This window comes from Lissotriton vulgaris, chromosome 7, assembly GCF_964263255.1.
Source record: "Lissotriton vulgaris chromosome 7, aLisVul1.2, whole genome shotgun sequence".
Classification (NCBI taxonomy): domain Eukaryota; kingdom Metazoa; phylum Chordata; class Amphibia; order Caudata; family Salamandridae; genus Lissotriton; species Lissotriton vulgaris.
This window is the reverse complement of record NC_141695.1, coordinates 1,774,811,918-1,774,835,109: the sequence shown is the minus strand read 5'-3', so window position 1 is coordinate 1,774,835,109 and position 23,192 is coordinate 1,774,811,918. Positions and strand designations below refer to the sequence as shown.

Below are 23,192 nucleotides of genomic sequence, written 5' to 3'. Positions count from 1 at the left end.
TTGATGATGATAGCTCGTCTGGGGCTATCACAGCGTCATGAGCAAACAAATCCAAACAGTTCTGGCTGACTGTGGAGTCGCGGGCCAGCTACGGCGTCGGGAAGACCTGCAAACAGTACCTTTTAGAAATGCAGGGCATCGGCGACCTCTCTTTGAGCTTCCGAAAGCACGGTGTCCGCAGGCATCGGACCCGGAGGTCGGTGCAGGAGTCGTCGGGCCCACGAAGTCACACTTATTGCAGATCAAACTCCTCTCTGTTGAACTCCGAAGCACCGGCGTCGGCAGGCTTCTAGTGCTGGTGTGCGAAGTGCAGCGGTGATGTGTGCGGTGCCTTCAAGTTGTGGTGCGAGCAGCCGCTCAGTGGCGGCATCAGATGGCGAGTATCCTGGTCCTAGCCCTAGATGGCAGGCGTGCACACAGCTTGCAGTATCCTGGTCCTAGCCGTAGATGGCAGGCGTGCACACAGATTACAGTATCCTGGTCCTACTCCTAGATGGCAGGTGTGCACACAGCTTGCAGTATCCTGGTCCTAGCCCTAGATGGCAGGCGTGCACACAGCTTGCAGTATCCTGGACCTAGCCGTAGATGGCAGGTGTGCACACAGCTTACTGTATCCTGGTCCTACCCCTAGATGGCAGGTGTGCACACAGCTTGCAGTATCCTGGTCCTAGCCCTAGATGGCAGGCGTGCACACAGCTTGCAGTATCCTGGTCCTAGCTCTAGATGGCAGGCGTGCACACAGCTTACAGTATCCTGGTCCTACCCCTATATGGCAGGTGTGCACACAGTTTGCAGTATCCTGGTCCTAGCCCTAGATGGCAGGCGTGCAAACAGCTTGCAGTATCCGGGTCCTACCCCTAGATGGCAAGCGTGCACACAGCTTACAGTATCCTGGTCCTAGCCCGAGATGGCAGGTGTGCACACAGCTTGCAGTATCCTGGTCCTAGCCCTAGATGGCAGGCGTGCACACAGCTTGCAGTATCCTGGTCCTAGCCCCAGATGGCAGGCGTGCACACAGCTTGCAGTGTCCTGGTCCTAGCCGTAGATGGCAGGCGTGCACACAGCTTGCAGTATCCTGGTCCTAGCCCTAGATGGCAGGTGTGCACACAGCTTACAGTATCCTGGTCCTAGCCCTAGATGGCAGTGGTGCACACAGCTTGCAGTATCCTGGTCCTAACTCTAGATGGCAGGCGTGCACACAGCTTGCAGTATCCTGGTCCTAGCCCTAGATGGCAGGCGTGCACACAACTTACAGTATCCTGGTCCTAGCCCCTAGATGGCAGGCGTGCACACAGCTTGCAGTGTCCTGGTCCTAGCCCTAGATGGCAGGCGTGCACACAGCTTGCAGTGTCCTGGTCCTAGCCGTAGATGGCAGGCGTGCACACAACTTACAGTATCCTGGTCCTAGCCCTAGATGGCAGGCGTGCACACAGCTTGCAGTATCCTGGTCCTAGCTCTAGATGGCAGGCGTGCACACAGCTTACAGTATCCTGGTCCTACCCCTATATGGCAGGTGTGTACACAGTTTGCAGTATCCTGGTCCTAGCCCTAGATGGCAGGCGTGCAAACAGCTTGCAGTATCCGGGTCCTAGCCCTAGATGGCAAGCGTGCACACAGCTTACAGTATCCTGGTCCTAGCCCGAGATGGCAGGCCTGCACACAGCTTGCAGTATCCGGGTCCTAGCCCTAGATGGCAGGCGTGCACACAGCTTGCAGTGTCCTGGTCCTAGCCGTAGATGGCAGGCGTGCACACAACTTACAGTATCCTGGTCCTAGCCCTAGATGGCAGGCGTGCACACAGCTTGCAGTATCCTGGTCCTAGCTCTAGATGGCAGGCGTGCACACAGCTTACAGTATCCTGGTCCTACCCCTATATGGCAGGTGTGCACACAGTTTGCAGTATCCTGGTCCTAGCCCTAGATGGCAGGCGTGCAAACAGCTTGCAGTATCCGGGTCCTAGCCCTAGATGGCAAGCGTGCACACAGCTTGCAGTATCCTGGTCCTAGCCCCAGATGGCAGGCGTGCACACAGCTTGAAGTGTCCTGGTCCTAGCCGTAGATGGCAGGCGTGCACACAGCTTGCAGTATCCTGGTCCTAGCCCTAGATGGCAGGTGTGCACACAGCTTACAGTATCCTGGTCCTAGCCCTAGATGGCAGTGGTGCACACAGCTTGCAGTATCCTGGTCCTAACTCTAGATGGCAGGCGTGCACACAGCTTGCAGTATCCTGGTCCTAGCCCTAGATGGCAGGCGTGCACACAACTTACAGTATCCTGGTCCTAGCCCCTAGATGGCAGGCGTGCACACAGCTTGCAGTGTCCTGGTCCTAGCCCTAGATGGCAGGCGTGCACACAGCTTGCAGTGTCCTGGTCCTAGCCGTAGATGGCAGGCGTGCACACAACTTACAGTATCCTGGTCCTAGCCCCTAGATGGCAGGCGTGCACACAGCTTACAGTATCCTGGTCCTAGCCCTAGATGGCAGGGGTGCACACAGCTTGCAGTGTCCTGGTCCTAACTCTAGATGGCAGGCGTGCACACAGCTTGCAGTATCCTGGTCCTAACACTACATGGCAGGCGTGCACACAGCTTACAGTATCCTGGTCCTAGCCCTAGATGGCAGGCGTGCACACAGCTTGCAGTATCCTGGTCCTAGCCCTAGATGGCAGGGGTGCACACAGCTTGCAGTATCCTGGTCCTAACCCTAGATGGCAGGCGTGCACACAACTTACAGTATCCTAGTCCTAGCCCCTAGATAGCAGGCGTGCACACAGCTTGCAGTACCCTGGTCCTAGCCCTAGATGGCAGGCGTGCACACAGCTTGCAGTGTCCTGGTCCTAGCGGTAGATGGCAGGCGTGCACAGAGCTTGCAGTATCCTGGTACTAACCCCAGACGACAGGCGTGCACACGCCTGCAACAATGCTAACTTAGGTGTACTTACCATTGGGGGTGGATTATGCTGATACGACCATAGGGTCGTATCAGCAAGGTTATTGCCGTTTTCCATGGAACATCGCTGAAAAACCAGCGATGCTCCATGAAAAACACTGCTATTTCTCGAAAATTATCGCCATTGCGCTATGCATTGTTGATACAGCGATAGCATGGCAATAATTGCCAGCGATAGCTAGCGATAAATAATTTCCCACTGAGAGCGGCCCGCGATAATTATCGCTGCCGCTTGATAATATGCCCCTTAGATACCAACTCACTCCAGAATCCTAAAAAGGAGGAAGATATTCAGCCAGACCTGAAAATGATGGAGGAAATTCAATGGAGGTGAGATCTCTGGGAGAATCTATAATGGAGGTAAGATCTCTGGGAGAATCTATAATGGAGGTAAGATCTCTTGGAGAATCTATAATGGAGGTGAGATATCTGGGAGAATCTATAATGGAGGTAAGATCTCTGGAGGAATCTATAATGGATGTAAGATCTCTGGGAGAATCTATAATGGATGTAAGATCTCTGGGAGAATCTATAATGGAGGTAAGATCAGAGGTAAGATCTCTGGGAGAATCTATAATGGAGGTAAGATTTCTGGTAGAATCTATAATGGATGTAAGATCTCTGGGAGAATCTATAATGGAGGTAAGATTTCTGGTAGAATCTATAATGGATGTAAGATCTCTGGGAGAATCTATAATGGAGGTAAGATCAGAGGTAAGATCTCTGGGAGAATCTATAATGGAGGTAAGATCTATGGGAGAATCTATAATGGAGGTAAGATCTCTGGTAGAATCTATAATGGAGGTGAGATCTCTGGGAGAATCTATAATGGACGTGAGATCTCTTGAATAATCTATAATGGAGGTGAGATCTCTGGGAGCATCTATAATGGAGGTAAGATCTCTTGGAGAATCTATAATGGAGGTGAGATCTCTGGGAGAATCTATAATGGAGGTAAGATCTCTGGGAGAATCTATAATGGAGGTGAGATCTATGGGAGAATCTATAATGGAGGTGAGATCTCTGGGAGAATCTATAATGGAGGTAAGATTTCTGGGAGAATCTATAATGGAGGTAAGATCTCTGGGAGAATCTATAATGGAGGTAAGATTTCTGGTAGAATCTATAATGGATGTAAGATCTCTGGGAGAATCTATAATGGAGGTAAGATCAGAGGTAAGATCTCTGGGAGAATCTATAATGGAGGTAAGATGTATGGGAGAATCTATAATGGAGGTAAGATCTCTGGTAGAATCTATAATGGACGTGAGATCTCTTGAAGAATCTATAATGGAGGTGAGATCTCTGGGAGCATCTATAATGGAGGTAAGATCTCTTGGAGAATCTATAATGGAGGTGAGATCTCTGGGAGAATCTATATTGGAGGTAAAATCTCTGGGAGAATCTATAATGGAGGTGAGATCTATGGGAGAATCTATAATGGAGGTGAGATCTCTGGGAGAATCTATAATGGAGGTAAGATTCCTGGGAGAATCTATAATGGAGGTAAGATCTCTGGGAGAATATATAATGGAGGTGAGATCTCTGGGAGAACATATAATGGAGGTGAGATCTCTTGGAGAATCTATAATGGAGGTAAGATCTCTGGGAGAATCTATAATGGAGGTGAGATCTCTGGGAGAATTTATAATGGAGTGAGATCTCTGGATGAATCTATAATGGAGGTGAGATCTCTGGGAGAATCTATAATGGAGGTAAGATATCTAGAATCTATAATGGAGGTGAGATATCTGGGAGAATCTATAATGGAGATGAGATCTCTGTGAGAATATATAATGGAGGTGAGATCTCTGGGAGAATCTGTAATGGAGGTAAGATGTCTGGGAGAATCCATAATGGAGGTAAGATCTCTGGGAGAATCTATAATGGAGGTAAGATCTCTGGGAGAATATATAATGGAGGTGAGATCTCTGTGAGAATCTATAATGGAGCGAGATCTGTGGGAGAATCTATAATGGAGGGGAGATCTCTGGGAGAATCTATAATGGAGTTAAGATCTTTGGGAGAATCTATAATGGAGGTAACATCTCTGGGAGAATCTATAATGGAGGTGAGATCTCTGGGAGAATCTATAATGGAGGTGAGATCTCTGGGAGAATCTATCCCTATATTAGGAATGAGGTGGCAAGCAAGGACAAGATGTCACTAAAAATCTGTCTTTTTCGATGAGAATACAGACAGATGTCAGTGAAATAAACACCTATGTTCTCTTTTTACATATATGCTTCTTCTATATATTGATTATTTAAATGTCCAAACCAGCACATTTAGACAAGGACAGGGTATTAGAAGAGGATGACAATTTGGAAGTAAAATCCTGCATTAAAAGAACATTCCATTGCTAAAATCAGCAGATTCAGTTCAGAGGAAAGGTCACTAACATACTAAAGAAGGAGAAACGCCCACATTTAGAAAACAACATTCTTTATTGGAAATTATACAGCACAGAAATAGATACAACATTTTTAAGTGGGATATCCATAGGAACCAGACCACCAAAATAACCAAACAATTTACACAAATATGTTGAGTTTTAACCGCTCAGCAGTCCACAGTGTCTACGATGGAGTGAAAGACCAGCCTTGACTCCCGCCGCATCAATGTCGGGTGATGTTCACATGTTACTCCTGTGGCGACCCTTTCCCGCATGTGGCGCCTCCTGGAGGTTAATAGTATAACTCTCTGTCGATCCAAGCTGAAACAGGGACAAAAAGATGGAGTTAAAAGCTGCCTATTTCTAAATTCTTACCCCATTAGAGCTCATGGGACAACCGCTATAATCCAAAAGGGTTCAGAGTGAGTCCCTAAAGAGCAACATTTGGCCAATGACCGCACTCTGACATGACAGGTTACTGAGCACAACTACTCATGCCACTGGAGCACAGAACACTGACATGCTCTAAAGAGATTGTTACTTGAGACTGACACGCAAACATCGATCAGGTATATCTGTCACCGCAACCCAACTCAACTAGTAAACCCACGTACCCAAGGGACAATTACTGGATTCCAACACTCAACCGATGACTCCTTATAATGAAGGGTCAGCTAAAATGCACAGCACTCTAGCAATGATCCTCTAAAGCTGATAGTCACTCACTGATGGTCAACAATCAGCGAATGGCCTTATGCACCTAATGGGTAGATTAGAACCCAGATCCCCAACAAGAACCACATGTAACCCAGGGACAGTCACTGGAACCCGGCATTCAAAGAATGCTTCTGCAGACCAGTCACTGCAGATCAATACTCAGTCAAAGACCCTTGTAAGGGAGGGTCTACCACTGAACCCCAACGTCCACTGACCCCTTGCAAGGGAGGGTAAACCACTGAGCCCCAACGCTAAGTCACCCCTTCTAAGGGAGCGTCTACCACTGAACCCCAAAGCTAAGTGACCCCTTCTAAGGGAGGGTCTACCACTGAACCCCAATGCTAAGTGACCCCTTCTAAGGGAGGGTCTACCACTGAACCCCAATGCTAAGTGACCCCTTCTAGGGGAGGGTCTACCACTGAACCCCAATGCTAAGTGACCCCTTCTAAGGGAGGGTCTACCACTGAACCACAACGCTAAGTGACCCCTTCTAAGGGAGGGTCTACCACTGAAGACCAACACTCAACCCATGACCTCTTGTAATGGAGGGTCTACCACTGAAGACCAACACTCAACCAATGACCTCTTTTAATGGAGGGTCTACCACTGAAGACCAACACTCAACCCATGACCTCTTGTAATGGAGGGTCTACCACTGAAGACCAACACTCAACCCATGACCTCTTGTAATGGAGGGTCTACCACTGAAGACCAACACTCAACCCATGACCTCTTGTAATGGAGGGTCTACCACTGAAGACCAACACTCAACCCATGACCTCTTGTAATGGAGGGTCTACCACTGAAGACCAACACTCAACCAATGACCTCTTTTAATGGAGGGTCTACCACTGAAGACCAACACTCAACCCATGACCTCTTGTAATGGAGGGTCTACCACTGAAGACCAACACTCAACCCATGACCTCTTGTAATGGAGGGTCTACCACTGAAGACCAACACTCAACCCATGACCTCTTGTAATGGAGGGTGTACCACTGAAGACCAACACTCAACCAATGACCTCTTTTAATGGAGGGTCTACCACTGAAGACCAACACTCAACCCATGACCTCTTGTAATGGAGGGTTTACCACTGAAGACCAACACTCAACCCATGACCTCTTGTAATGGAGGGTTTACCACTGAAGACCAACACTCAACCCATGACCTCTTGTAATGGAGGGTCTACAAATGAAGGCCATTCCTCCACCGACAACACCTTATTTATTTATTTATTTATTTATTTATTTTAAAGGTTTTATATAGCGCTGCTGGACCCTAGAGTATCAGATCGCTTTACAACGAAGGTAGACATAAAACGAAAACTTAACAGTGTGCAGAAAATGCAAGGGATATAGTATTGCAATCAGAGCGCTATACATGTGAGAAACAGTAATAAGATATCATTGACAGAGTGAAGGACATTCATATGGGATAAAAAATGGTCTTGTAATGGGTCGGATACTGAAGATCGGCTGTCAGTCAGTGATCCTCTGCTGAAGAGGTTCAGGCGTGAAGCGAACACACAAAGTCTAGCATCACGATGGATGGCGTAACCAGGTCTGGGGCTGAGCAGCGCCTGCTAACCTCCTCCGCTGACCATTATCCTTTTCTAGCTTTAATGCGCGTCATCTAAATATTCAGGACACAATATTTACAATACGCATCAATCACTAATGCAGGGACTAACATGAGCTGGTGCAATGCAATCTCATGTTAATGTCATGCCTGCTGTGCTAGACCTGTGGTGCATGCGTGTGTGAATGAGTTGGTAGGTAGGAGCTGGTTTGGGTTGACGCAGGTTCATAATTATCCCTTCACTGCCACCTGCACGTTTATGTGCCGGTGTAGAGTCAGGCGCTGCTGAAGAGTGATGGAACCCAGTTTCTAAATGTCATAGGGTAATAGAAGGAGTACACTCAGCCGTTAGTCCCCAGAGGGGCTGATCTGTGTCTCTACCAGAACAAATCACCACAAATCCACCACCACCATCGGCAAGAGCACAAGAGAAGCAAAAACTTACACCCCGGGAATGTGCGGATCAAAAACTTCCGTAGTTCATCATACACCACAATCAGGATAGCGTAGTGAATGGAAACAAACCAGTACTGGATCCTACAGACAGAAAAGAAAGTGGGAAAGAGTGTGATTGATGAGGACAGACAGAAAAAAAAAACATTGATACATTCAAAGAGTCAGCATGAAGGCGCTGAAGTACTGAAGTGGTCTGGAAATCTTGAAGAGAGGTTACATAACTTATTTTCAAGATCAAAGAAATCTACTGCTTGGAAGAGAATTCTGGGACTTCTTGTTTGCCTAAATGCATCTGCTCGGAGCCAGAAGACTGTAAACACGCTCTGCTCACATAGATCTTCAAACTAGTTTAACACAGAAGTGAATCTACCCTCTCTTAGTAGATACCCTTTCCATTCTGATGCTCTTTTAAAGAGGGCAGTGTATCAGACATATAGCAACTTTATTGGGTTGTTGCATGCTTCTCGGTGGTAGGCGTAGCAACACCCTCGCCCAAGTGAAGAACTGCCGTCTTGTATCAGCAATAAGAAACCTCAGTCCAGGGTTCTCTGCTGTTGCCTTTTGGGATTCTGTTTTTAAAGTTTGTCATCATTTGGGCATATATCTGACAGCGCAAGTCCCCAGCATGCCTCATTGTTACTAGAGGGTCTTCCTGGTCCAGTAATGCCTTCCATTATGTGTGCCCACACCAAAAGCACACTGATGTTACCAATGTGTGATTAGCAGTGCTTTACAAAACACCCAAACACAATAAAAATAAATGTACACAAATGCATGGATATAATTCAGCCAACTTAAAATTTCTGAAGCGTTTCTGCACTTAGCAGGGTTTTATCTAATTGCATACCTTCTCCCCTTCTGGGGAATCCCGCTCCCCAATCACCCGCACCAGAGTAACGCTCCCTCAGAATGCCCCTAGAATAGCCCCTGGTGCCGGCGGCACAGGATCCGACTTACCTCAGTGGTGAAAAGTGCAGAGCCTCGTCCATGCCGGGGCAGTAGCAGAGGAAGACCCCGATGACGATCTGTGACAGCACCCCCAAGAAGATCATCTTGTTCCTGAAACATCACAAACCTCATGTTACTCTCCCACATCCTGTGGGTCCGCAAGAACCACAAAACCAAGTCCACATCTAGCAGGACCTTCTGGGGAGTGAAGATTATTTTAGAACTATCTGCAGTATCTGATGTAAGATAAATAATTCCTACAGAAATATAGTTGCGCTGATCTCTGAAGCTAGTTAGGGGTATATAGATAGAGTGAAGAGCAGACTCATGAGTCTCACCAGAGAAAAGGTCGGACAGAGTGCACATGTGGCAGAAAATGCGGTCACAATGGGGTCATTTGGCTGTATTATTGGGCCATGCTGTGGTCCTCGGCAAAGATTTGCTCCCTGGCCCTCAGCTCCCTCATCTTGCTGACAAATTTGACTGACATTTTGCTATATCACTGATACTTTACATACTTGTTAGGATTTTGACCTCAAAGGTTGTTAGAATTGACCACTAGCAACCGTACAGTGGAGAAGAAATGGTCATAGTTGGGTCATGGATGGGTTCAGACGTACAGTGGAGAAGGAAGGGTCATGGATGGGTCATGGATGGGTTCAGACGTACAGTGGAGAAGGAAGGGTCATAGTTGGGTCATGGATGGGTTCAGACGTACAGTGGAGAAGGAAGGGTCATAGTTGGGTCATGGATGGGTTCAGACGTACAGTGGAGAAGGAAGGGTCATAGTTGGGTCATGGATGGGTTCAGACGTACAGTGGAGAAGGAAGGGTCATAGTTGGGTCATGGATGGGTTCAGACGTACAGTGGAGAAGGAAGGGTCATAGTTGGGTCATGGATGGGTTCAGACGTACAGTGGAGAAGGAAGGGTCATAGTTGGGTCATGGATGGGTTAAGACGTACAGTTGAGAAGGAAGGGTCATGGATGGGTTCAGACGTACAGTGGAGAAGGAAGGGTCATGGATGGGTCATGGATGGGTTCAGACGTACAGTGGAGAAGGAAGGGTCATGGATGGGTCATGGATGGGTTCAGACGTACAGTGGAGAAGGAAGGGTCATAGTTGGGTCATGGATGGGTTCAGACGTACAGTGGAGAAGGAAGGGTCATGGATGGGTCATGGATGGGTTCAGACGTACAGTGGAGAAGGAAGGGTCATAGTTGGGTCATGGATGGGTTCAGACGTACAGTGGAGAAGGAAGGGTCATGGATGGGTCATGGATGGGTTCAGACGTACAGTGGAGAAGGAAGGGTCATAGTTGGGTCATGGATGGGTTCAGACGTACAGTGGAGAAGGAAGGGTCATAGGTGGGTCATGGATGGGTTCAGACGCACAGTGGAGAAGGAAGGGTCATAGTTGGGTCATGGATGGGTTAAGACGTACAGTGGAGAAGGAAGGGTCATAGTTGGGTCATGGATGGGTTCAGACGTACAGTGGAGAAGGAAGGGTCATAGTTGGGTCATGGATGGGTTCAGACGTACAGTGGAGAAGGAAGGGTCATGGATGGGTTCAGACGTACAGTGGAATAGGAAGGGTCATAGTTGGGTCATGGATGGGTTCTGACGTACAGTGGAGAAGGAAGGGTCATGGATGGGTTCAGACGTACAGTGGAATAGGAAGGGTCATAGTTGGGTCATGGATGGGTTCAGACGTACAGTGGAGAAGGAAGGGTCATAGTTGGGTCATGGGTGGGTTCAGACGTACAGTGGAGAAGGAAGGGTCATAGTTGGGTCATGGATGGGTTCAGACGTACAGTGGAGAAGGAAGGGTCATAGTTGGGTCATGGATGGGTTCAGACGTACAGTGGAGAAGGAAGGGTCATAGTTGGGTCATGGATGGGTTCAGACGTACAGTGGAGAAGGAAGGGTCATAGTTGGGTCATGGATGGGTTCAGACGTACAGTGGAGAAGGAAGGGTCATAGTTGGGTCATGGATGGGTTCAGACGTACAGTGGAGAAGGAAGGGTCATAGTTGGGTCATGGATGGGTTCAGACGTACAGTGGAGAAGGAAGGGTCATAGTTGGGTCATGGATGGGTTCAGACGTACAGTGGAGAAGGAAGGGTCATGGATGGGTTCAGACGTACAGTGGAGAAGGAAGGGTCATAGTTGGGTCATGGATGGGTTCAGACGTACAGTGGAGAAGGAAGGGTCATAGTTGGGTCATGGATGGGTTCAGACGTACAGTGGAGAAGGAAGGGTCATAGTTGAGTCATGGATGGGTTCAGACGTACAGTGGAGAAGGAAGGGTCATGGATGGATCATGGATGGGTTCAGACGTACAGTGGAGAAGGAAGGGTCATAGTTGGGTCATGGATGGGTTCAGACGTACAGTGGAGAAGGAAGGGTCATAGTTGGGTCATGGATGGGTTCAGACGTACAGTGGAGAAGGAAGGGTCATAGTTGGGTCATGGGTGGGTTCAGACGTACAGTGGAGAAGGAAGGGTCATAGTTGGGTCATGGATGGGTTCAGACGTACAGTGGAGAAGGAAGGGTCATAGTTGGGTCATGGATGGGTTCAGACGTACAGTGGAGAAGGAAGGGTCATAGTTGGGTCATGGATGGGTTCAGACGTACAGTGGAGAAGGAAGGGTCATAGTTGGGTCATGGATGGGTTCAGACGTACAGTGGAGAAGGAAGGGTCATAGTTGGGTCATGGATGGGTTCAGACGTACAGTGGAGAAGGAAGGGTCATAGTTGGGTCATGGGTGGGTTCAGACGTACAGTGGAGAAGGAAGGGTCATAGTTGGGTCATGGATGGGTTCAGACGTACAGTGGAGAAGGAAGGGTCATAGTTGGGTCATGGATGGGTTCAGACGTACAGTGGAGAAGGAAGGGTCATGGATGGATCATGGATGGGTTCAGACATACAGTGGAGAAGGAAGGGTCATAGTTGGGTCATGGATGGGTTCAGACGTACAGTGGAGAAGGAAGGGTCATAGTTGGGTCATGGATGGGTTCAGACGTACAGTGGAGAAGGAAGGGTCATAGTTGGGTCATGGATGGGTTCAGACGTACAGTGGAGAAGGAAGGGTCATGGATGGGTCATGGATGGGTTCAGACGTACAGTGGAGAAGGAAGGGTCATAGTTGGGTCATGGATGGGTTCAGATGTACAGTGGAGAAGGAAGGGTCATAGTTGGGTCATGGATGGGTTCAGACGTACAGTGGAGAAGGAAGGGTCATAGTTGGGTCATGGATGGGTTAAGACGTACAGTTGAGAAGGAAGGGTCATGGATGGGTCATGGATGGGTTCAGACGTACAGTGGAGAAGGAAGGGTCATAGTTGGGTCATGGATGGGTTCAGACATACAGTGGAGAAGGAAGGGTCATAGTTGGGTCATGGATGGGTTCAGATGTACAGTGGAGAAGGAAGGGTCATAGTTGGGTCATGGATGGGTTCAGACTTACAGTGGAGAAGGAAGGGTCATAGTTGGGTCATGGATGGGTTCAGACTTACAGTGGAGAAGGAAGGGTCATAGTTGGGTCATGGATGGGTTCAGACTTACAGTAGAGAAGGAAGGGTCATAGTTGGGTCATGGATGGGTTCAGACGTACAGTGGAGAAGGAAGGGTCATGGATGGGTTCAGACGTACAGTGGACAAGGAATGATTATAGGGCCAGATGTAGGAGCCCTAATACCGGTCGGAAGCGGCCGATTTCGGCCGTTTCCGACCGTTTCCGACCAGTATTAGGCTTTTCAGATGTAGGGGGCCTACCGAATCGGTAATTTTACCGATTCGGTAAATATACCGATTCGGTAAAATACCGAATCGGTATATTTACCGAATTGTTAAATCCATATGTAGCTGACACTCCTAAGAGTGCCACAGGCCCTTAAGAGTCGGTATTTTACCACACAATCCTATTGTGTGGTAAAATACCGAATTCAGGTGTGCATGCACATCTGTGCATGCACACCTGTGCCATGTGACACACAGACATGCCCTTAGGGCATGTATGTGTGCCACATGTCACACAATCCTGTACTTGGGGTGCTAGAGGGTGTCAAAGTGACACCCCCTGCACCCTTGCAGGATTCGGTATTTACCGATTCGGTAAATACCGAATCGGTATTTCCCATTGATTCCTATGGGCTTCAAGGAATTACCTAAATCTGCCCCCTTCCCATTTACAGACTCTTAAATACCGATTCGGTAAAATTCGGTATTTAAGAGTCTGTAAATGGGAATTACCTACATCTAGCCCATAGTTGGGTCATGGATGGGTTCAGACGTACAGTGGAGAAGGAAGGGTCATAGTTGGGTCATGGATGGGTTCAGACGTGCAGTGGAGAAGGAAGGGTCATAGTTGGGTCATGGATGGGTTCAGACGTACAGTGGAGAAGGAAGGGTCATAGTTGGGTCATGGATGGGTTCAGACGTACAGTGGAGAAGGAAGGGTCATGGATGGGTTCAGACGTACAGTGGAGAAGGAAGTCTTAGCATTGGGTAATTGACGGGTTCAGCGGTACGGAGCAGAGCGAGGAGATGGCATTTGATGATGGGAAAGTTAATGTTAATAGGAAAGACAAGTTTACACAGCAGTTTATGGGCAGGAGTGGCTTTAATCACCACTTCATAGCTATGGGTTACAATTCCAGGAGACTATGATGCAATATTTGACAGGGATTACATCTTACCTGAAAAAATTTCTGTTAAAAATGGTATTCTTTCTCGTTTTGCGAATAAAAGTATCTGCCATCTGGCACACCACAATGCTGATAAAAACTGCGGAGTAGCAGAACCACTCCTGCTGCAATCGCTGATAATAGGTCTGTGGGAGAAGGAAAGACCAGGTAAGCCTCGAGCACAGAAGGACCAAAGTGACAGAGATAAAGAACAGTAAGAACAAACTGAAGACGCCATAGAGAAGGAAAGTCAATAATGACTGAGCCCAACCAACTGAGGAACACAACTCTAGAAGACAGGGATTCAGAGACAAAGAGTGAACAAAATGTCAAATATAATCAGTGGAGGGAGAGAGGGACAACTAACCTCCACACGAGGAACCCATAGTATTCTTCATAAACACAGACCAGAGATGCTAGACTGAGACACACCCAACCAGTGATTTTGGAGTGAGACACACTCAACCAGTGATTTTGGAGTGAGACACACTCAACCAGCAGAGACCAGGGACATAGATGGAGGCACACTCAACCAGCAGAGACCAGAGACATAGATGGAGGCACACTCAACCAGCAGAGACCAGGGACATAGATGGAGGCACACTCAACCAGCAGAGACCAGAGACATAGATGGAGGCACACTCAACCAGCAGAGACCAGAGGCATAGATGGAGACACACGCAACCAGCAGAGACCAGAGGCATAGATAGAGACACACTCAACAAGCAGAGACCAGAGACATAGATGGAGACACACTCAACAAGCAGGGACCAGAGACATAGATGGAGACACACTCAACCAGCAGAGACCAGAGACATAGATGGAGGCACACTCAACCAGCAGAGACCAGAGTCATAGATGGAGACACACTCAACCAGCAGAGACCAGAGACACAGATCGAGACACACTCAACCAGCAGAGACCAGAGACATAGATGGAGGCACACTCAACCAGCAGAGACCAGAGACAGAGATGGAGACACACTCAACAAGCAGAGAGCAGAGACATAGAGGGAGGCGCACTCAACCAGCAGAGACCAGAGACACAGAGGGAGGCGCACTCAACCAGCAGAGACCAGAGACACAGATCGAGACACACTCAACCAGCAGAGAGCAGAGACATAGATAGAGACACACTCAACAAGCAGAGACCAGAGACACAGATCGAGACACACTCAACCAGCAGAGAGCAGAGACATAGATGGAGGCACACTCAACAAGCAGAGACCAGAGACATAGATGGAGACACACTCAACCAGCAGAGACCAGAGACATAGATGGAGGCACACTCAACCAGCAGAGACAAGAGACATAGATGGAGGCACACTCAACAAGCAGAGACCAGAGACATAGATGGAGGCACACTCAACCAGCAGAGACCAGAGACATAGAGGGAGGCGCACTCAACCAGCAGAGACCAGAGACACAGAGGGAGGCGCACTCAACCAGCAGAGACCAGAGACACAGATCGAGACACACTCAACCAGCAGAGACCAGAGACATAGATGGAGGCACACTCAACAAGCAGAGACCAGAGACATAGATGGAGACACACTCAACAAGCAGAGAGCAGAGACATAGATGGAGGCACACTCAACCAGCAGAGACCAGAGACATAGATGGAGACACACTCAACAAGCAGAGACCAGAGACACAGAGGGAGGCGCACTCAACCAGCAGAGACCAGAGACATAGCTGGAGACACTCACAAACAGAGAGCAGAGACATAGATAGAGACACACTCAACAAGCAGAGACCAGAGACATAGATGGAGGCACACTCAACAAGCAGAGACCAGAGACACAGAGGGAGGTGCACTCAACCAGCAGAGACCAGATACACAGAGGGAGGCACACTCAACAAGCAGAGACCAGAGACATAGATGGAGGCACACTCAACAAGCAGAGACCAGAGACATAGATGGAGGCACACTCAACAAGCAGAGACCAGAGACATAGATGGAGGCACACTCAACAAGCAGAGACCAGAGACACAGAGGGAGGCACACTCAACAAGCAGAGACCAGAGACATAGATGGAGGCACACTCAACAAGCAGAGACCAGAGACATAGATGGAGACACACTCAACAAGCAGAGAGCAGAGACATAGATGGAGGCACACTCAACAAGCAGAGACCAGAGACATAGATGGAGACACACTCAACAAGCAGAGACCAGAGACATAGATGGAGGCACACTCAACCAGCAGAGACCAGAGACATAGATGGAGACACACTCAACCAGCAGAGACCAGAGACATAGATGGAGACACACTCAACCAGCAGAGACCAGAGACATAGATGGAGACACACTCAACAAGCAGAGAGCAGAGACATAGATAGAGACACACTCAACAAGCAGAGACCAGAGACATAGATGGAGGCACACTCAACAAGCAGAGACCAGAGACACAGAGGGAGGCGCACTCAACCAGCAGAGACCAGAGACACAGATCGAGACACACTCAACCAGCAGAGACCAGAGACATAGATGGAGAAACAATCAACAAGCAGAGACCAGGGACATAGATGGAGGCACACTCAACCAGCAGAGAGCAGAGACATAGATAGAGACACACTCAACAAGCAGAGACCAGAGACATAGATGGAGACACACTCAACAAGCAGACAGCAGAGACATAGATGGAGACACACTCAACAAGCAGAGAGCAGAGACATAGATAGAGACACACTCAACAAGCAGAGACCAGAGACATAGATGGAGGCACACTAGACCAGCAGAGACCAGAGACATAGATGGAGGCACACTCAACCAGCAGAGACCAGAGACATAGATGGAGGCACACTCAACCAGCAGAGACCAGAGACACAGATGGAGACACACTCAACCAGCAGAGACCAGAGACATAGATGGAGACACACTCAACAAGCAGAGAGCAGAGACATAGATGGAGGCACACTCAACCAGCAGAGACCAGAGACATAGATGGAGACACACTCAACAAGCAGAGGCCAGAGACATAGATGGAGACACACTCAACAAGCAGAGACCAGAGACATAGATGGAGACACACTCAACAAGCAGAGACCAGAGACATAGATGGAGACACACTCAACAAGCAGAGACCAGAGACATAGATGGAGACACACTCAACAAGCAGAGACCAGAGACATAGATGGAGGCACACTCAACCAGCAGAGACCAGGGACATAGATGGAGGCACACTCAACCAGCAGAGACCAGAGACATAGATGGAGGCACACTCAACCAGCAGAGACCAGAGTCATAGATGGAGACACACTCAACCAGCAGAGACCAGAGGCATAGATGGAGGCACACTCAACAAGCAGAGACCATAGACATAGATGGAGACACACTCAACAAGCAGAGACCAGAGACATAGATGGAGGCACACTCAACCAGCAGAGACCAGAGACATAGATGGAGACACACTCAACAAGCAGAGACCAGAGACATAGATGGAGACACACTCAACAAGCAGAGACCAGAGACATAGATGAAGACACACTCAACAAGCAGAGACCAGAGACATAGATGGAGGCACACTCAACCAGCAGAGACCAGAGACGTAGATGGAGGCACACTCAACAAGCAGAGACCAGAGACATAGATGGAGACACACTCAACCAGCAGAGACCAGAGACATAGATGGAAGCACACTCAACCAGCAGAGACCAGAGACATAGATGGAGGCACACTCAACAAGCAGAGACCAGAGACATAGATGGAGGCACACTCAACCAGCAGAGACCAGAGACATAGATGGAGGCACACTCAACCAGCAGAGACCAGAGACACAGATGGAGACACACTCAACAAGCAGAGAGCAGAGACATAGATGGAGACACACTCAACAAGCAGAGACCAGAGACACAGATAAAGGCGCACTCAACCAGCAGAGACCAGAGACATAGATGGAGACACACTCAACAAGCAGGGACCAGAGACATAGATGGAGGCACACTCAACCAGCAGAGACCAGAGACATAGATGGAGGCACACTCAACCAGCAGAGACCAGAGACATAGATGGAGGCGCACTCAACCAGCAGAGACCAGAGACATAGCTGGAGGCACACTCAACCAGCAGAGACCAGAGACATAGATGGAGGCACACTCAACCAGCAGAGACCAGAGACATAGATGGAGGCACACTAAACCAGCAGAGACCAGAGACATAGATGGAGGCACACTCAACAAGCAGAGACCAGGGACATAGATGGAGGCACACTCAACCAGCAGAGACCAGAGACATAGATGGAGGCACACTCAACAAGCAGAGACCAGGGACATAGATGGAGGCACACTCAACCAGCAGAGACCAGAGACATAGATGGAGGCACACTCAACCAGCAGAGACCAGAGACATAGATGGAGGCCCACTCAACCAGCAGAGACCAGAGACATAGATGGAGGCACACTCAACAAGCAGAGACCAGAGGCATAGATGGAGGCACACTAAACCAGCAGAGACCAGAGACATAGATGGAGGCCCACTCAACAAGCAGAGACCAGAGACATAGATGGAGGCACCAGATATGCTAGACTTAGACACTCTTAACTAGCAGAGACAAGAGAGGCTAGACTAAGAAACACTCAACCAGCAGAGACCAGAGACATAGATGGAGACACAACCAACAAGCAGAGACCAGAGACATAGATGGAGGCACCAGATATGCTAGACTTAGACATGCTTAACTAGCAGAGACAAGAGAGGCTAGACTAAGAAACACTCAACCAGCAGAGACCAGAGACATAGATGGAGACACAACCAACAAGCAGAGACCAGAGACATAGATGGAGGCTCCAGATATGCTAGACTTAGACACGCTTAACTAGCAGAGACAAGAGAGGCTAGACTAAGAAACACTCAACCAGCAGAGACCAGAGCCATAGATGGAGACACACCCAACTAGTAGAGGCCACAAATTGTGGACTGAAACACTCAACCAGCAGAGACCAGAGGTGCTAGACTGGGAAATCTTTAACCAGCAAAGACAAGGGATGTTTGATGGAGACACTCTCAACTGACAGAGACCAGAAATGCTCCCCGGAGACACACGCAATCAGCAGAGACAAGAGATGCTAGACTGAATCACACTCAACCGGCAGAGACAAGAGATGCTAGACTAAGACACTCTGAACCAGCAGAGACCAGAGGTACTAGACTAAGACAGTCAACCAGCAGGGACAAGAGGTGTTGGACTTAGAACACTCAACCAGAAGACACCAGATGGTAGACAGAGCCAAACTCTACCTGCAGAGGCCAGAGGTGTTAGATTGAGACACACTCATACAGACCAGAGACGGTAGATTCAGGCGCACTTGCTCAAAAGAGATCAGGAAGGTCAGACCATGATACACTAAACTCGCAGAGACCAGAGAGGTTGCATTGATACACCAACCGATCACAGTGGATTGAACCAGAAACACAAGACAGACAAAGCGCCAAAGAGAAAACCAGTGATGACTGACAGGCTCAGCCCTTGTGAGAGGTTATCTGATGTGCACCACAGAGAGGGCACTCCTTCTCCAAGGGCAGTTTCCTGTCTCTGCCATTTGGAGGTTTCGCCAAAGGGGTCTTACCCATTCACTGCCGTAGCTGTCCTCCAGTTCTAAGACCGTCTTACTCTCCCAATCCGGGCGCAGACCGATGAGCCGCATTGGAAGGAAGCCATGCTGGGCCATTATTGTGAAATAATTTGCAAAGCCAGCGAAAGATTCCATGGCAGCTGAGAAGGGAAAATTGAATTATTGGCTAGATGACTTCAGGTGACATTCATCCATTCTTCCATTTATTCATGCAACCAGGAGTGATTACATCAGTCTATCTGACAAGCCATTAGCTATGCACACCAGCATAAACCTAACACACAGCACCACAATCCGAACATTTCAAATAGTATTCAGACATCCACTAACCAGAAAACCAAACAATATTTCCTCTCGTCACACCTAAGCAATGAAGAGGCTAAAGGGTTTATGCTTAGCCACTGTACCAAGTGCACCGAGCAGCAAATATCACTCACTCACAGAGAGCACAGGAGGTGAAAGAGACAAAAGAGAAGAGGGGAGGGTAAGATAAAGGAGAGAGAGAGAGAAAGAGCAAGAGAGAGAGACAAGAGGGGGAGAGAGACAAAAGAGAAGAGGGGAAGGTGAGACAAAAGAGGGGGGTGACCGACAAAAGAGGGGGAGAAAGACAAAAGAGCAGATAACTGGGAGAGGGAGACAAAAGAAGGGGCGAGAGACAGACAAAGAGAAGATGGGAGAGAGAGAAAAGAGAAGAGGGGAATGTAAGATGAAGGAGAGAGAGAGAGAGAGAAAAGAGGGGGAGAAAGACAAAAGGGAAGAGGGTAGGCTGAGATAAAGGAGGGGAGAGAGACAAAAGAGAAGAGGGTAGGGTGAGATAAAGGAGGGGGAGAGAGACAAATGAGGGGGAGAGAGACAAAAGAGAAGAAGGGAGGGTAAGACAAACAAAGGGGAGAGAGACAGACAAAAGAGGGGGAGAGAGAGAGACGAACGAGCAGGAGAGAGAGAGACAAACGAGAAGAGAGGAGGGTGAGTCAAAAGAGGGGGTAGACAGAAAAAAGAGGAGGGAGAGAGAGAGGGAGAGAGAGCGAGAGAGAGACAAATGAGGGGGAGAGAGATACTAGAGAAGAAGGGAGGGTAAGACAAAAGAGGGGGAGCGAGAGAAAAAAAGAGGGGGAAAGAGGGAGAAAAGAGGGGGAGACAGACAGACAAAAGAAGGGGGAGAATGAGAGGTGGAGATGGAAAAGGGCTGCAAGGACAGAGAGGGCCCGCCCGCCCCAAGCCTGCAGGTCATGCCCAGTGCCAGACATCACACCTTGGCCGAAGGCCACACACTCACCAATGTGGAAGTAGGAGTAGCAGAGCAGCTGCTGGTTCACCAGGTGGTCTTTGGTGGGGTGCCTCGGCTTCCGGGTCATGATGTCATTCTCTGGCTTCTCATAGGCCAGGGCAATGGAGGGGATCTGGGGAATGAATGCATTGCTGTAAGGATGCTTGGACAGATGGATAAATGGATGAATATGTGATGGAGGCAGGCAGGCAGTGGATGAAGGCAGACAGACAGACAGGCAGAAGGAACGGTAGGTAGGTAGATCGATCGATCGATCGATCGATAGATAGATAATTGGGTATTTGCTTGACTATCAAGTCACAGCAGATTTTGATTGCTTACAATGTCTGTGCCCAGCTCGATGAAGAGGATGGTGATGGTGCCCAGGGGCAGAGGGCAGTTCAGGATGATGTACACCATGAAAGGTATCATCTCTGGAATGTTCTTGGTCAGGGTGTATGAGATGGACTTCTTCAGGTTGTCGAAAATTAAGCGGCCTTAGAGGAAAGAGAAAGAAACAAAATGGGGAGTTGGTGGAGCCACAGGGCAAAGACACGCATGAAAACAGACCCCACAACCTCCCACCTGGTATGCAAGACCTGGACACACCGTGTAGGGGACTGCGATGACTGACCACCCACAGACCACCCACCTGTGCAGTGAATAATGCAAGAACTGGACACGCTGCTTTACAGATCACCTCTGCACAGAGGAATACAACGACTGAGCACCCACCTGTGCTCAGAGGAGGGCACGGCTAAGCACCTACAGACCACCCACCGGTGCAGTGAGGAATGCAAGGACTGAGCACCCACAGACCACCCACCTGTGCAGTGAGGAATACAAGGACTGAGCACCCACAGACCACCCACCGGTGCAGTGAGGAATGCAAGGACTGAGCACCCACAGACCACTCACAGACCACAGTGGAGTGGTGTGGCTCACTGGTTAGAGGCGGCATACCCGGAAGCAGAGAACGACCCGGGACTAGGGTTCAATTCCCGACGCGGCAGGGTCGTGGACCAGGGTCAGCGGACTCGATAATTCTCGCCTCGGTGCCTACTCTAACCAGGGATCACACTCTGCAACTCTGGGCATTAGCTTGCCTCATCTCTACAACGGCCCCCCACATTCGCCGGGGATGCCTGGTTTCACCTTGGAGATACCCAGTAGGGACGATCTCACAGGGATAGCCAGGACGGGTTCCCCAGCGGTCTACAGCGCCACGACGCCCCAGGGCAGCAGTGCGCTTTACAAGAACACATACATTACACATTACATTACATTACATTACACTCACCTGTGCAGTGAGGAATGCAAGGACTGAGCACCCACAGACCACTCACCTGTGCAGCGAGGAATGCAAGGACTGAGCACCCACAGACCACTCACCTGTGCAGTGAGGAATGCAAGGACTGAGCACCCACAGACCACTCACCTGTGCAGTGAGGAATGCAAGGACTGAGCACCCACAGACCACTCACCTGTGCAGTGAGGAATACAAGGACTGAGCACCCACAGACCACTCACCTGTGCAGCGAGGAATGCAAGGACTGAGCACCCACAGACCACTCACCTGTGCAGCGAGGAATGCAAGGACTGAGCACTCACAGACCACCCACCTGTGCAGTGAGGAATGCAAGGACTGAGCACCCACAGACCACTCACCTGTGCAGTGAGGAATGCAAGGACTGAGCACCCACAGACCACTCACCGGTGCAGTGAGGAATGCAAGGCCTGAGCACCCACAGACCACTCACCTGTGCAGTGAGGAATGCAAGGACTGAGCACCCACAGACCACTCACCTGTGCAGTGAGGAATGCAAGGACTGAGCACCCACAGACCACTCACCTGTGCAGTGAGGAATACAAGGCCTGAGCACCCACAGACCACCCACCTGTGCAGTGAGGAATGCAAGGACTGAGCACCCACAGACCACCCACCTGTGCAGTGAGGAATGCGAGGACTGAGCACCCACAGACCACCCACCTGTGCAGTGAGGAATGCAAGGACTGAGCACCTACAGACCATCCACCGGTGCAGTGAGGAATGCAAGGACTGAGCACCCGCAGACCACCCACCTGTGCAGTGAGGAATACAAGGACTGAGCACCTACAGACCACCCACCGGTGCAGTGAGGAATGCAAGGACTGAGCACCCACAGACCACTCACCTGTGCAGTGAGGAATGCAAGGACTGAGCACCCACAGACCACTCACCTGTGAAGCGAGGAATGCAAGGACTGAGCACCCACAGACCACCCACCTGTGCAGCGAGGAATACAAGGACTGAGCACCCACAGACCACTCACCTGTGCAGTGAGGAATGCAAGGACTGAGCACCCACAGACCACTCACCTGTGCAGCGAGGAATGCAAGGACTGAGCACTCACAGACCACCCACCTGTGCAGTGAGGAATACAAGGACTGAGCACCCACAGACCACTCACCTGTGCAGCGAGGAATGCAAGGACTGAGCACCCACAGACCACCCACCTGTGCAGCGAGCAATGCAAGCACTGAGCACCCACAGACCACCCACCTGTGCAGTGAGGAATACAAGGACTGAGCACCCACAGACCACCCACCTGTGCAGTGAGGAATACAAGGACTGAGCACCTACA

The 23,192-nt window shown here is 49.5% G+C and overlaps 1 protein-coding gene across 1 annotated transcript in view; it reads right to left on the bottom strand.

Moving 5' to 3' along the window:
* Nucleotides 1–5,374: 5,374 nt before the first annotated feature.
* LOC147706650 (potassium-transporting ATPase alpha chain 2-like) overlaps nt 5,375–23,192 on the bottom strand; it is a 73,967-nt gene continuing 56,149 nt past the window's right edge. Inside the window, exons 17-23 of the mRNA XM_086933150.1 lie at nt 20,911–21,065; nt 20,578–20,701; nt 19,296–19,441; nt 13,742–13,875; nt 9,053–9,154; nt 8,085–8,176; nt 5,375–5,662 (exon numbers count right to left, since the gene is read on the bottom strand). Of these exons, the coding sequence (XP_086789276.1) occupies nt 5,634–5,662; nt 8,085–8,176; nt 9,053–9,154; nt 13,742–13,875; nt 19,296–19,441; nt 20,578–20,701; nt 20,911–21,065 (782 nt within the window). The 3' untranslated portion in view covers nt 5,375–5,633. The remainder of the gene's footprint in view (nt 5,663–8,084; nt 8,177–9,052; nt 9,155–13,741; nt 13,876–19,295; nt 19,442–20,577; nt 20,702–20,910; nt 21,066–23,192) is intronic.